At 39.5% G+C, this 16,278-nt stretch overlaps 1 protein-coding gene across 5 annotated transcripts in view; it reads right to left on the bottom strand.

Moving 5' to 3' along the window:
• Positions 1 to 16,278, bottom strand: part of EXTL3 (exostosin like glycosyltransferase 3) — an 88,214-nt gene that overhangs the window by 4,332 nt on the left and 67,604 nt on the right. For all 5 annotated transcript variants that reach the window (XM_010967816.3, XM_074355611.1, XM_074355609.1 and 2 more), the window contains exons 4-5: positions 10,523 to 10,667; positions 5,405 to 5,533 (exon numbers count right to left, since the gene is read on the bottom strand). In XM_010967816.3, coding sequence (XP_010966118.1) covers positions 5,405 to 5,533; positions 10,523 to 10,667 — 274 coding nt within the window. The remainder of the gene's footprint in view (positions 1 to 5,404; positions 5,534 to 10,522; positions 10,668 to 16,278) is intronic.

The raw sequence follows: 16,278 nt of genomic DNA on the forward strand, positions 1-16,278 counted from the left end.
ATATGTACAGTGAGCTTTCAAAGTTTGATGGAAGAAACGAGGGACCACAAAAGTCCTAATGGACACAAAAAAGAACACACACATCTCCCCCCACCCTCCCCTCTGTCTCCTCCTGTGCTGGGCACTAAATGGGGCTTTGGAACCTTTCACCTGCTGTGCTCCGTTCTGCTCAAGCTCACTTGTGGAACGTGTTTTATATTTATCCTTGTTTACCAAAGACCTAATGTTGGCTTGGAGGCATCTCGTTCGCTCCCACATCCCCAGTTAGTGAGCATCCGGAGGAGGGAGTTGCCGGGCATAGATCAGTCTGGGTTTGTTACGTGTCTGGCTGCAGAGGAACTACCTCTAAGCTCTCCGTGGTCTCGTGGCCCCGTGGTCCCTGCCAGGGGGCCTTTGTAGAGAGCGATCCTCTCTTAAGGGCTCGTCGGGGAACAGGTGTAACTTGTCAGGCCTCATTCCGCGTGTCTGGCCCGTGCCCTGGGCGTGGACTAGTTATGCGGAGTGAGCAGGGGGACCCTGGGGCTCCCAGCAGCCTTTCTGTCCCAGAGAACCATGGAATATGTTCCAATCCAGGAACCAAGAGTTCCCGCCCCTAGGCTTGCGGGCAGTTTTCTCACATGTGGCTCTTTGCTGTGTTCTGTATTATCTTCTCCCTGACCATTCTAGTTTAAAAGGAAAAAAAAAAAAAAGACTGAGCAAAAATTAAGGAAATCTGAATAAAAGACAGACTTTGGTAATATAAAATCTATCAATAATGATTCATCAATTGGGACAACTGAACTAAAGTAAGATGTTAATACCAGAAAACTGTATGGGGGCAGATGAGAATGTACTACCTCAGTAACTTCCCTGTAAGTCAGTCCATCATAATATAGGAAGTTTATTTTGAAGCTACACCATCCCAGTGTTCAGGGATGCATGCTTAGGTGATAAAAGCAATCATTTCCCAGGACGGCTGTAGCAAATTACCACAAACTCAGTGACCCAAAAAAACAGAAATTTGTTCTGTCACAGCCCTGAGGCTTTAAGTCTGAAACCAAGGTGTCTACAGGCCCATCCCCTCTCCGCAGGCTCCAGGAGACCATCTGTTCCAGGCCTTTCTCTCGGGTCCCAGCGTTGCCGGCAGTCCCTGCACTCCTTGGCTGGTACACGCTCCACCCTCTGCCTCCGTCACTGTGTGACCGTCTCCCCTTGAGTGTGTGTGTCTCTGTGTCTCTTCTTACAAGGGCACCAGTCACACTGGACTGAGGGCCCACTCTACTCCACTGTGACCTCATCTTAACTTGATTCCATCTACAAAGACCCTACTGCCAAATAAGGTCACATTCACAAGTGCAAGGGTTAGGATGTGAACATACTTTTGGGGGGGGGGGCGTAGTCATAATAAACAGCCTGCCCTCTGGCTTCCAAAATTTTATGACCTTCCCCCATGCAAAATACATTCATCCCAGCATCTCTTAAAAGTCTTAATCCATTCCAGGATCAACACTAAGTCCAAAAATCTCATCTAAATATAATCAACTCAGAAAGTCCCAAATCTCTTTTAAATCACCTACACTGGATACGGTTAAGACTCAATATGGTCCATCCTAGGATAAAATCCCTCTGTATCTGTGGACACGTGACTCCTGGAGAACAAGTTATCCGCTTCAGACACACAATGTGAGACAGGCATATGAGAGACATTCCATTTCAAGAGACAGAAACAGGCAGGAAAAAGAGGTCCAGGGTCCCCAAAAGTCCAAAACCCAGCAGGGCGAATCCCATTAGATTTCAAGACCTGAGAGCAATCCTCCCTGTCCTCCTGGACTGCGAGGGAAGCCGCCCTGTGAAGGTGGCGCCACTCTCTGGAACCAAGGAGACGGGGGTTCTGGCGCTGGGCCCACACCCACAGGCCCTGGCCAGCAGCAGCCCCCGGATTCTGAGCTGTTCTTCCCATCACTCGAAGTAAGTAACACATTCTCAGCCAAGTAGCTCCACCAGCCCACTTGCTGCTGGTAGGATCCCAGAAGTTCCACATCCTCCCTTCATTTCATCCTCTGTCCCTTCGGTCAAGCTTGCAGTGTTTGAGCTCTGGAAGCTGGACGTCAGAAATCATGTGCTCCCTGAAGGCTCCGGCAGAACTGGTTCCATGCCCTTCTCTTTGGAGATCCCAGCCAGGCTCACGTGCACGTCACTCGGACCTCTGCCTCCACGGTCACTGGTGTTCTCCCTGTGTGTCTGTCTCTGGGTCTCTTCTCCAGTTCTTGCGACAAGACACCAGTCATGCTTGATTAAGGACTCATCCAACTCCAGTCTGACTTCATTTCAACTTGATTACGTTCTCAAAGACCCTATTTACAATTATGATTACATCCATAGGTACTGGGGTTCAGGCTCAAACGTATCTTTTGGGGGGGATACAATTGAACCCACAACAGTGGCTAAAACTGGGGGTGAGGAAGGAGGCTGTGACTGGGAGTGGCAGGAGCTTCCAGGGTCCTGACACCCCACGTTTAATAGGTTGTTTTATAATAATTAAGCTATGCACTTAAATTTTATGCCTTTTTCTATATGAGCATTATATATTTTACAATTTAAAAGTTTGAAAAAAATAAAGAAAATGAAGAAACAAGCAACCTGAAAATCATTAAAGAAACAGAATCTCCAGTTTCGTACCTTCACACAAAGGACATGCAAAGCCCCAAAAGGTATCAGAGGTGAGTTCTACCAAGCCTTCTAGAAAAGACAGTTCCAATTGTGCACAAACTCTTCCATAATAAAGAAAAAAAGAGGGGAACATGCCCCAACTCATATGAGACTAGATACAATTTTCATACCAAAACCAGAAATAAATACTAAAAAGGGAAATTATGGGCCCACTTACCCATGAACACTGATCCAAGTATTCTAAATAAAATACTAGAAAACTAAATACAGAAATTTACTTATAAAAAGAATTGTGACCAAATGTGTTTATCCAAAGAAAACATGAATGTCAACACCAGAGATTACAGATAAAACAGAGGACTGTATCAACGGATAATAAGGTCACTCAATAAAATTTAAAAAATCATTCACAATTAAGATTCTAGCAAACTAGGAATAGAAAGAAAAGTCAATAAGCTAAAATGTAAAGCAAACATCACAGCTAACAGCATACTATTTAAAGCATTCCTTTAAATAAAACTAAGATGCCCACTGTCACCATTTCTATTAATGCTGTACTGGGTGTCCGGGCGACTATCGTAAGAAAAAATAAAATAAAATGGCTTATGAGGATTAGAAAGGAAGAAACAATACAGTGCCTTGCACGAGGGATGTATGACTGTCAACACAGAAAACGGGTATCAATCAACAAGAAATTTTAAATGGAGTTTTAGCAAGTTTTCTAGATATAAGAAACAAAAATAAATAGTTCTATAACAACGAAAGAAAACGTAACTTTTGGAAAATATTTATAATAGCAACAAAATACATAGAGTACCTAGAAATAAACCTAAAAAGATGTTCAAAGACCTCTACTGGAAAATTATCATGGAACTTTATAGCTTGGCGATCTTATAATACGCCATATTTTTAAAGATATCCATTTTCCCCATTTCACCTACAGATTCAATTCCTATCAAAATTCCAACTCTGTGTGTACGTGTCCGTCTTAACAAGCTGATGATTACAAAATTTATGTGGGAGAAAAAAGGGCCAAGAATAGACAAGACATTCAAAGTACAAGATTAACAGACAGGACTTGTCTTAGCAGATATAAAAAATAATTCTAAAGATACGACAATTACTGTGGTTTTGGTGCCTGAACAAATTGGATCAACAGACCAGAATAAAGAATCCTTAAAGAGACCCAAGTACACAGAGTCACCTGATCAGTGACAGGCCAGCACTGCAGATCACTGGATATGGATAAACTAAGTGTGCAATGAAAACTGCTTATGAGACAAAACTGAAATTGGGACCCTATCTCACAGCACACACAAAAATCACTTCCAGAAGGGTTCATGATTTAAATACAACAGGGCAAGACCTAAAACTTTCAGAAGAGTATGGGGGAGAGCATCTTTAAGACTTTGGGGCAATGGACATTAATAAATCATAGTTACAAGCATCAACACTGACTAAGCTCAAATTGAGTGTTTTTAAAAAAAAACTAAATGCAGAGGAATGCTTATAGTTTGATTTCATTTACACAAAGTTAAAAAAAAAGCCAATCATTTAGGGATGAATACATATGCGGGAAAACAATTTTTAAAGGGGGGAGGGGAAGGGAATTTAAAAAACAAAGTTCGGGATAGCAATTATCTATGGAGGGAAGAAGTAAGATGGAATTATGGACGTACACATACACCAGGTGGGGACTGAAAATGTGAAACTTCTTATGTTGAGCGTCATTTTCACTGTACAGGTGTTTGTTTAAAGAAGGAGTATATTCAAAGAGTTATATATGGCTATACATACATAAATAAGGTCCTTACCTAGCAAGTGAAAACACTTGCTACTAGAAAACACTTGCTACTACTGATTTAAAATACGTGAATGAAATATGCTTAAAAAGCGGGAAGAACATAAACAAGCACCAGTTTGTCAAAACTGACATTTTGCCCTATTTGTTTCAGATTACATATTTTTTTCTTCTTTTTTTTTTTTAAGAAACAAGACATTGCAAATGGAGTTTATCCTTGTGTCACCCGCCCCGTTCTGTCCCTCTCCTGCTAGGTCATGGGGAACATGACCTTCAGTTGTACCTGATAAAACCAAACTCTCTTCAAAATAGATGTACCACTGTACACACCCACCAGCCAGGGTAACACCTGCAATTTCTGCACATCCTTACTAACGTCTGGTACTATCACACTTTCATTTTTGCCCATTGGATGGGCATAAACTATATCCCATTGTTTCACCTTACATTTTCCCTGATTATTACAGAAGCTGAGCATCTTTTTTTTATTATTTTTTTTAATATGGAGCTGCTGGATTGAACCCAGGACCTCGTGCATGCTAAGCACACACTCTACCCCTGAGCTGTATCCCCGCCCCCGCTGAGAGCGCTGAGCATCTTCCCACATGTTTATTAGTCATCTGGGTTTCCGCTTCACTGAACTGCTTTTCTATATAATTGACTAATCTATTGAGTACAATGCTAAATTCCAATTCGAGATTAGTGAAAATTAAAGATGTAACATTCTTCCCATTCATGTTCTGAACCCTCTGAATTCTGTCCATTTACACTGAGGAGTGAAGAGCCCCTGTATTAACAACTCAATAAACCCTAAGATGACCCTACTTGGTTGGTGGTGTCACCATCCCCATCTTACGGACGAGGACTCTGAGGTATGGTGAGTTACATCTACACGACTACAAAGTGAATCAGGTACGCACGCACCCCCGCCCCCGCAGGCAAGGGGACCCTCACCTTGATGGGGGGTTTCCGAGTGATGTGGGAGACAAGGAAGTTCATGGCAATGTCCTCACAGTTGATGTATTCATCCACCATATCTCGGATGGCCTGGGGCATCACGTAAGAATACAGGTAGGCATAATACTGTCAGAGGCAGAAAAGAATCACATACTTTGTTAGAGGCCACAGTTCTTTGGCTTTCAGCAAAAAGATGCAGGGGGCAGACAGGAAGTGTGCTGTGGGGGGAGGCTGGGTGTGGCAATCACCGGGAAGCACGACTGGCATTTAGGGAGTTGGGTCCAGGGATGCTCAACACCCTGCAAGGCAGATCTGCAGTGAGGAATTATCCCATCCAAGTTCCCATGATCACCCTCATTGAGAATCAAAATTTCATGGAAGCTCCTTGGCACCACAGTGATTCTGTGACAATATAAAGACTTATCAAATTAGGTCAGATACTAGTTCAGTTGAACATTCTACCTCTGACAAAGGCAATGAGGGATAAGTGAGGGGGAAGGCCTGGTTGTCGTCTCAGACCTCAGTAAGCCATTGAGCTGAGAAACATCCAATCCCTCAGTGCCTCAGTGAGACTCCAGAGTCTCGTCACCTCTCTCCTGGCACCACCCACTCCCTGCTCCAAGCCACCATTGTCTCTTCCCTGGATTATTCATAATCTCCCCTAAATTGTCTCCCTGCTGCCATATTTTCTTCCCGACAGTCCGTTCTCAGGACAGCACAGTGATCGTGTTAAAACACAAGTGCAACTGATCACGTCCCTCCTTTACTCCAAACCCCTCTATGGCTTCTCCTCTCACCTCAGAGTAAAAGCCTAAGTTCTTCAATGCCCTGCAAGACCCAGAGTGGTGCTCCAGCTCAGACTTGGCAATCAGTGATGACTGCTAAATTTTCAAGGGTTTTGTGAGACTATTTAGGAATTTTGTGAGCTTGTTATAAAAAAAAAATAGCCATTATTAAAAATATAATTACATAAAATTAAGTTATATTAAACACCAATAAGTACCTGAAGCTTATCACTCCTCAACTAACTAGTTAATTCATTCATTTTACAATTACTTATTACGTTTTACTGTCATCCTGAGGTTATTTAAATCTATCATATCCGAATGGTGAAAATACTATACAACAGTAAGCAACTGCCCATGTCTTCCCAACTCCATGTTCAGTGACTCATGTTGATGACTTGAATTTAGTCATGGTAAGAATATTTACACCACAGAAACGGGCAAATGCCATAAAACAGGGCAATTGTTAATTGTGATATGTCACAGTATTCTGATGATGAATGAATAGATGAGGTGCCCAATAAAATTGATTTATATATTTTATGACCTTAAATAGCAGAATATATATTGTAAAATAATAATAAAATTTTTGTATGGTGGTTTACTGGTTCTCTTGTGGCAAAGTACTTAAGAGATGGTGAACTTAAAATATGAATTATGTATTTTTCTTTTACAAAAAGGCATGTGATTAAAATCTGTTGCCCCGTTCAGTGGCCAGTGGTTGTCATCAGTATGCTAATGAGAATATGGATTAACCAAATACAATCCATATCTTCATCAAGGGAAAGGTGACGTTATAAGAAAAGAGAATTACCTTAAAAATAATGGAGAAAGCATTATGAAAATGAATGTTTAGAAGTATTTCCACTGTTATATGACTTTTTAAATGCCAAAAATCATTTTTTAAAACAGGAAAAAAAAACTTTTGTAACCTGTTTAAAAAATCTTTAGAACCTACTATAAAATATAAAAATATAACATCTTATTAGTTTGCTAAAAAAAAAAAAAAGGCATCACAGAAATGGAAATTCTAGTCCAGTTTCAACAAAAAGTTACCGAACTGGTATATAAGTATCACAACCTAGGAGGCATGGCAATCAGGTATTTCTTCCAGGGACAGTGATTAAAACCAAGTATCAGAAATACGTTTAATTTAAAATAAACCTCTGACTTACCATAACATACAGTGTCAAAAATCAAGATTTTCAAAAATAATAAACCACAGTCAATCATATTTTTCACTAAAATTTAAGAATTTAGTGAGAATATTACCCTTTTGAAACTTCATATTTATCTCAACCTTATAACTATTTCTACAAGTCTAGCAGTATACATATTATAATTTATCAATAAAAATACAAGTAAGTATTTGTGAGGGACCAAAATTTTTTATTGATAGGCACTTATCCTGGAATGAAAAAAAAAAAAAAAAAAAAAAACACTTGACTGCTCCAGATCAGGAACGACCAACGTAACTGCTTTCAAGGGCCAAACAAGTAAGGCTGAAAAATAAGTGACATTTTAAAGAAATGGATGTAAGAAAGAGTGTTACCGGACAGTAAGCACAGATGCATCCACCTGCAGGGGACGGGCTATGCAGCTCCAGCTGGCGTCAAGAGGGGCCCTGCTCCAGGACACCTGACCTGCACTTTCACTGAGGTCCAGATCCTTCTGTGAGATCCTGATTTTCAAAACCTGGTGGTGTATGGAATAGCACCAGGGAGCTAAATAAACATTTCTGTAGCCACAGAAGGCCTCAGGGCTGCTGGTTTGTAAATTCTGCTCTAGATTTTCAAAGAGAAAAAAACAAACAAACCTAAGCTTTATTAATAAATTATTTATTACCTGAAAGTAAAGGGGTCTGACTATTGTAATTTTTAAAAAACTTTCATCAAAGTGTAGTTGATTTACAATGTTAGTTTCAGGTGCACAGCAAAGCGATTCAGTTAAACATATACATACATATATAGGTATATATATGTATGTATTTATTTTCAGATTCTTTTCCATTATATGACTACTGTAATTTTTAAAAAGCAGTTAGAGACTTGACAAGGTAGACATTTCAGAGCAAGTGAATTCTCAGGGTGTGAGTGGGCACTGCTAAACCAGTGGCTCCTTCTCAAATGACCAGGGTGAGAATAAGCGCCTCCCAGACAGGGGTGAGTTCTCAGCCAGATGTTCTCCAATCCTACTGGCAGCTCCTCGCCCAGCCAAAGCCCCTCCCCAAGTTTGGAAAATAAGCACGAGGGCACCGTTCAAGAACAGGATGAGCTTATCAGCTTCACACATTAAGTTTTAAAAAGAAAAAAAGCAAGAGTATAATGACCTCTTAGGCTGGTTCAAAATGTCCCTGGTAAGACAATGTTTAAGGTTCTGAGGAGACTTGCAAGATGTCGCCATCTGGAATGGGAATTATATGAGGGACATAAGATCTGAGGGAGGTGGAGAGGAATGATGAGCTTTTGGGGGAAATTTTCAGTTTGAAGTACCAAAGGGACATACAGAGGATGTCCTGAAAACAATTACATATATGAGCACAGATCTCAGGGAAAGGCCAAGGCTGGAATATAAGGATGGAAATCACCAGCTGATAGATGCTAAGAAAAGCCACAAGATCTTGAGAGTACAAGGGAACACCTAAGGAAAACACAAAGAAGAGCACTAGTCAGAAGCTGGGGCCCTGGGATACTTCAACAATTATGGGGAGACAGCATGCTAGACGGGTCCTCCGTGAGGGCAATGACGTCGCCCAGAATGACAGAGGGCATGGAGTGGTGATCAGGACAACAGGCCAGGTGCCAACGTCTCTGATGACTGTGAAGGGATGATTAGGAGGTTGGAAGATGGAGCAACAAGACAGATGCTAGGAGCCTCGAATGAGATTTTACATGACAGCTGAGAAGTAATTGTCTAGAAGTGTCACTGATAAGCAGTGAAAATTCTCTACACCTTGCTCCAAAGTAGAAATCTGGGGAAATGAGCATCTTCAATCACTGTCCCTGGAAGGAATACAGGAGCCAGCTAAAGGGGAAGCACTGTTCTCAGAGAAAGGTCAGGTTTCAATCAGATCAAGGAGACAAAGGAGCTATCCTGCGAAGTAGGGGGGTGTAGGCAACGTGGCTCTCTCAGAATAGGGGTTCTTCAGAGCCCAGAGGGGATGACCTGGGAGGGAAGGTACAGAGCAGCACTATCCAACAGAAATATAATGTGAGTCACCTGTGTCATTTCTAACTTTTGTTTTTTTTCTTTTAACTGTTTCCTCCCTTTTCTACTTTTTGGGTTTTCCTTTCAGTTTTTTCTTTCTTTTTACACATTTTTTTCCTTTCTTTTTTTTTTTTTTTTTTTTGAATTTTTTTAGCGGGGGGGATTAGGTTTATTAATTTTTTTAATGGAGGTACTAGGGATTGAACCCAGGACTTTGTGCATGCTAGGCACGCACTCTACCACTGAGCTATAACCTCCCTTCCTCATTTTAAATTTTCTAGTAGCCACATGTTTAAGAAATAAAAATAAATAGTACAACTAATTAGTAATATATTTTATTTAACCCAGTGTGTCCAAAATAACTGCATTTTAACATACAATCAATATAAAAAATTACTAATAAGATAGTTTACGCTTTCCTTCACACTAAGATTTCAAAGTCTGGTATATACTCTACACTTACAGTACATCTCAAAACTGACCAGTCACATTTCAAGTGTTCAGTAGCCACGTGTGGCCAGTGGCTGCTTTACAGAAGAGATGAGAGGTAGAGGGAAGATGAGTCAGGAGTGAAAAAACAGAAGAGTTCAGCAACCACAATACAGGAGAGGAGTAATGACTGGAAGGATTTGCATTCTGGATACTCAATGAAAATCAGGATGTGAGGCAAGGTGAAAGTTAAAAGCTCTAAGGAATCAAACAGAACTTGCAAAGCCCCAACAGACAGAGGCTGTGGTAGGGCCTCGGGTAACAGTGATTAGCCTGAGTCAGAAGAGGGCTAGGTTCAGCCTTCTATTGGCCAGGCCATGTCTGAATGACAGTGTAAATGTGGACAATGTTTTGGCCCAATGCTCTCAGTTTTACAAAGGGAGAGCCAATGACTAGAAGGATGAACTGATTTTCCTAATTGGCGTATGTGCCATTACACAGGCAGCCTTCTCATCCTGACTTTTTATTCCAAAGTTGCTCTAATCATCTTGATCACTGTCTTTAAAAATAGAAATAACTTAATTCCAGCATAGAAGGGACATATTAGGAGAACTATCTTTAAAGCAGCATTTCACGACCACACAAAGGCTCACCTCCACCAAGCTCATGCCAATCTTACCAAGCTTTTTCTTACCTTGTGAAAGAAGGCAGCACCTGTCAGCACCATGGACAGCTCACAGGAGTAGTTGGAGTTGTAGAGCCAGGACTGATGAGGGATGTCCCACGCATGGTAACGGCCAGGGAAACCCACAATGCGGTCCCGTGCTTCCCTCCACACCCTCAAAAAACAAGTATATGCACACACCTGAGTAGAGAGCTCTAAGGTTATCAGAAACGTTTAAAATTACCACCTCTATCTGGCAGGTCTGGCCCTTTGGGCTGTTACTTTTTTCCTTTTTAAACAATTTTTACATACCAAATCAATCACAAGCCAAACAGGATAAAAACAAACAAACAGTGTTACCCATAGCTTCCTTAATAAGCACCTGCTAATTGATCATCTAACTTCTGGCAGCCAGCATCTTTCCAGCCCTTACAAAAAGAATAAGCTGGAATAACATGGAAAGAATTTAAGGATCTAAAGATTAAAGGATCTAAGGCATTAAAAGAGTCTCCAGAATGGGGTAAGTAGAGGTAATCTGCTAAGAAGCAGGAAGGAGGTAATTTTAATATATATTTATTGTTATTCTTATTTCTTTAAAAAAAAAAACAGGTTTATTTTTAATGAGTATGACATATTAGCAACAGTAGATTTGATTCGAAGTCAATTGTACTAATTAATATGAATCGATAGATAGAAACATAAAGGAATACTCATACAACATTGATGAAGTGCCAGTATCAGACAGCAGCTTCAAATCCACAGTGGTGGTTAGATGTGAAATGAAATTTTAATTGTCTTAAGAAGCAAACAATTAGGAAGGTAGACCCAATAATAACATGTATGCCGTGGAAGCCAGTTGCTACAAAAAAAGGTTGACTGCATACTTAACTTTATGTTAGTACTTTATGTTATGTACTTTATGTACACTGCATACTTAATTTCACTTTTACGGAGGGTACACCAAAAAAAAGACCACCAGTCTAACCACAGGAGACTGCTGCCTAGAGTAAGGTGCAACAGTCTTAATTGCTGAGGTAGACACCTGCACATAAAAAGAAGTGGTCTACAGAACTGTACAAATGAAAGATTTATAAATGCAAGAAACAGAGAATTCAATGATTCCAGGATAAAATTTTATAACATCCTCAAATTTATAGGTAAGGTAAGGTAGAACGAATAAAATCAGCAACCCAGTTTCACAGGCTAAAACAGTAGAGCTGAACGCACTTGTGTGCCCCAGCATCCTACAGTCCAGCAGAGCGCTTTGGCAGTCCCGCCAGCAGTGAACCATCACCTCCCCACTCCACCCCACCCCCCAACAGAGATTTAAACTACCTGAGAAACTCCCTCATTATCTACATGGAACTTGTAGGAACTAATTCCTAAGACACCTAAGATTTCATTTCAAAAGAGTTCCTCTTCTATTAAGTTTGAAAGTGGCTGACCTAGTCCAATAGGTAAGAAATTTCTATCACAAACATAGCAGCTTTCTAGATGGGCTTTTAGCCACATCCTGCCCAAATTCCTACATCTATCCTGATTTTTCTCCTAAGACTGACTCCCAATTACCAATCTAAAAATCTGTAAAATGCTTTCATAATACATCTTGATATTTATAGAATTTAATGATTGCTAATAAATGCCCACGGATATAACCAAATGTTGTATCAGTACTCCTAAAAATACTGATCTGCCTGTTGATCCTACTAGTCCTGAAGTATCAGCAAGAAAGAATGGGAAAGTGAGTATTTCAATCATCAGATCTGGCTGATTTAAACTAACATAATGTAGACAGTTTTTAATAAGGCAGAATCTCATTTGCTACATGATATCAAAAGGTGACATATCTGATTTGTAAAAGCTGTTGATAGCCAACTAGGTGTTAATTATCTATTAAATAATAAGGAAAAAAATCAATGAGGAAGCTGAAGTACCAGATAAATGCAAGTAAAGGCTTAAATAAATCCCTGGGATGATGCACCAAGAGTTTTAGATAGTGAGGTCCCAGCGGGTATCTGAAAAGTTAGGCATTTAGACGTATCAATATAAATTTACATATAAAAGTGCTACACATAAGCAGTTCCTTAGCATTATATTCAAACTTATGGTGCACTAAATATTTTTAACCTACGTGCCACAGCATAGATTTTGGTATACCTTATCTTTAATAAATTATTTTTTAAATGTGTTAATGTCCTAATTACCTACACACTGTGTTAGGAAAAAAGTTTCGAAGTTAATTTTATAGCTCAAATTTGAAGAAAATTCACTGGATAAATCCAACTTCACCAAACAACAAAAGAGAAATGTTTAAATAATGAAATCAAAATACTATTCCACTGAAGAATATGAATCACAAGTAATATTCTTCTGTTAACATTTCAAATTTAAAGCACCTTTGAAATAAATGCATCAACTCAGCCTTCTCATGGTATGAACTTTGGCACATCATTTACCACATCACTTCCATATTAGCACAATCAGTTAAGTTAAAAAAAAAAATTGACAACCCAAATACTACATATTTTAAACAAAGATGATGTATTTTTGTCCAAGTCTCATGAGACTCAAAATAATTTTTTAATGAGTTACCTGAATGAAGCAAAAAATCATGTTATTATTAATGTTTAATGTAAAACTGATTTTCTGATCTTTAAAACTTAGGCAAATGGTTTTGAATAAAGATCAGAATATTTAAAATATTCATTACATTAAAGTAACATGGACTTTGTCACACAGAGACATTCTTATCCCTGTTGGTTATATTTCCATGATTCTCCCTCTGGTTCATTAACAACCAAAAGATTTGAAATGCAGTAAGAAAAAGTGTAAAATCAAATCATTAAAAAAATGTATTTAAAAAATAAGATGAGATTTTGCTTCCCGGCTATCTAAAACAGCAGTTTCTTTTCCAAATCCCATGCTTCTTGTATTATGATGATATGTAAGCCTTTTCCTCCTCTCCAAAATAAAGTATTTCAGGAACCTGTACCAAACCGTGGTAAAGGAAAAGGCTTTTGTAGCTCCCTTTGGAAAAGAAAGCTCACAAAGCAGAGCCGTGAAGTATACAGAAAAAGATGAACAATAGAGCCAGTGGTGGAATTCAGAAGTTCTGGGTCCACGATAAGAGACACTAGGATCCAGGAAGAGAAATCCACCTTCCTCTCCACAATCCCATCCTTTCTCATAAAGCTGACACTATCGCCCTTTTTTTTTTAAAATGAAGTTTACTGAGATATAAATCACAAACCATAAAACTCACTCACTTAAAAACATTAAAAAACTCATTGGGTTTTAGTATATTCACAGAGCTATGCAACCATCACCACTATCTAATTTCAGAATATTTTCATCACCCCAAAAAGAAACCCCATAACCATTAGCAGTCATTCCCCACATCCCCCATCCTTAGCCCATGGCAATCACTAATCTACTTTCTGTCTCCGTGGATTTGCTTGTTGTGGACATTTCGTACAAATGGAATCATATATTATATGACACCTTCAGTGACTGGCTTGTTTCACTTAGCCTGTTTTCAAGGTTCACCCGTGTTGTAGCAGGTATCAGTATTTCACTACTTTTTGTTGCCAAGTAATATTCCATTGTATGGATATATTACATTTTGCTTATCCACTCATCACCTGATGGATTTTTGGGTTGTTTAAATGTCTCTTGTTATTGTTTTTTCTGACAACTGATTTTTTTTGGTGTGTAGCAAAATGCACACAACATAAGACTTACCATTTTGATCATTTTCAAGTGTACAGTTCAACAGCATTAAGTATATCCACACTGTTGTATGACCATCACGACCATTTACCTCCAGAATTTCATCTTCCCAACCTGAAACTCTAACCCATTAAACATTAACTCTGCATTCTTGCCTTCCTCCAGGCCCTGGCAACCACCATTCTGCTTTCTGTCTCTATTAATTTGACTACTTTGGATGTCTCATATAAGTAGAATCCGTAATATTTATCCTTTTGTGTTGTTCATACTCATTGATTCTTAAGAATAATGCTACTATGAACATTCATGCACTGCTTTTGTACAGATGTTAACATTTTCAGTTCTCTTAGGTCTCCTTTGTTTCATCAGTCCCTTAAGAACATATTTGTCTCTTTCTTTGCTACAGAAGCTGAAGTCAGCCAAGATCCATATTATCTTTTGCCAGAGGCAGGATTTCTTGTTATACCTGCCCTTTCCTCTTGAACCTCGGTCTGTTTCGCTCCCATTCAGGTGAAATAAGCAAATTGGGGAGGAGAAAGAAAGATTTCAGGTCAATGGATACCCAAACAAATTAGAAAAAAATCAGAGTTTGGAAGTAGAGCCAGAGATAATTTGCCAGTGATATTACCAGAGGCTAATCAAATTTCCAATGATTAAGAAACTCTCACAACTCAATAATAAAAAGACAAAGGATCTGAACAGACATTTCTCTGAAGATGCAAATGGTCACTAAGCACATGAAAAGATGCTCAATATCACTGTCACAGGCATCCCATTATTCTTTCACCACTTGGGAATCTGTTGACAAATGGAAAAGATCAAAAGTCTTCCTAAATCAAGAGCCACAGAAGATAGCAAATGCCAGTTATCTTAATAAGCCTCAAACTCATCAAAGCAGGGCCCCTTATCTAATCATTCTTGGATCTAGAGATGACTGGCAATTCTCCTGTCAACATCCCATGACTGTTCACAGCCCCCAGTCCTTTAGCCCACTCTGCACTGCACCACCTCCCCCTCCTTTCCCCGCCACCGTCAACAGCCACAACTGCGACGGCCAAAGACCACTTCTGGAATCATCGCATGGCTTTTTCCCTTTTCATCAAAACCAGTAGAGAGAGCTGGCTACTTATTATCACGGTACAAAGGAGCATATTCCAGTGGGATTTTTATCACAGCTAACAACAGACTCTTGCCTCAAAATATAGTAGGTGGAGGAGGTCAAAGGAAATGAGAGGCTGGGTGAGGGAGAGGAAGAACGGATGTTCTTAAGTTGTCAGAAATGGGTCCCATAATTCTTTATAGACGGATCTAAGACAAATACAGCACTAGAGCTGCCACTCCTTTCAACTGAGCACCTGCACTTACCCGCTTAAACCAAAGGAAGCCTGCGAGCCAGGGGTCAGTCAGGTCAGGCTTTCCGTGACCAAAACAGAAGCACAGAGAACAGTTCTCCAGCCTGGATCTATACTTAATTTGAACAAGATCTCCAAGGAAACCTAGTCCAGTGCTCCTCAAACTATCTGTGGTGAAGAAGTAATTTTTCCCATGGCTTACTGTGGATTCATACTTTTATAAAATACAGTAAAAATGAATTTCATGGTTTCTGAAATATGACACCAAAAGCACAAGTAACCAAAAAAAAGAGACAAATTGGACTTCATTAAAATGAAAAGCTTTTATGTTTTGAAGGACACCATCAATAAAGTGAAAAGACAACCCACAGAATGGGAGGAAAAAACCACAAATCCTACCTCCAGTAAGGAACTTTCGTCTAGAAAATATAAAGAACTCTTACAGCTCAATAACAAAAGACAACCCAAGTGACAATGGGCAAAGGATCTGAACAGACATTTCTTCAAAGAAGATATATAAATTGTTACTAAGCACATGAAGATAGCCAGTATCATTAGTCATTAGGGAAATGCAAATCAAATTTGCATTATATTGAATGACCACTATACTGAAACACAACTTCATGCCCAGCAGGATGACTATAAATAAAAAATGGAAAATAACAAGTATTGACAAGGATGCGGAGAAATTGGAACTCTTACACA

Source organism: Camelus bactrianus, chromosome 31 (genome assembly GCF_048773025.1).
Source record: "Camelus bactrianus isolate YW-2024 breed Bactrian camel chromosome 31, ASM4877302v1, whole genome shotgun sequence".
Classification (NCBI taxonomy): domain Eukaryota; kingdom Metazoa; phylum Chordata; class Mammalia; order Artiodactyla; family Camelidae; genus Camelus; species Camelus bactrianus.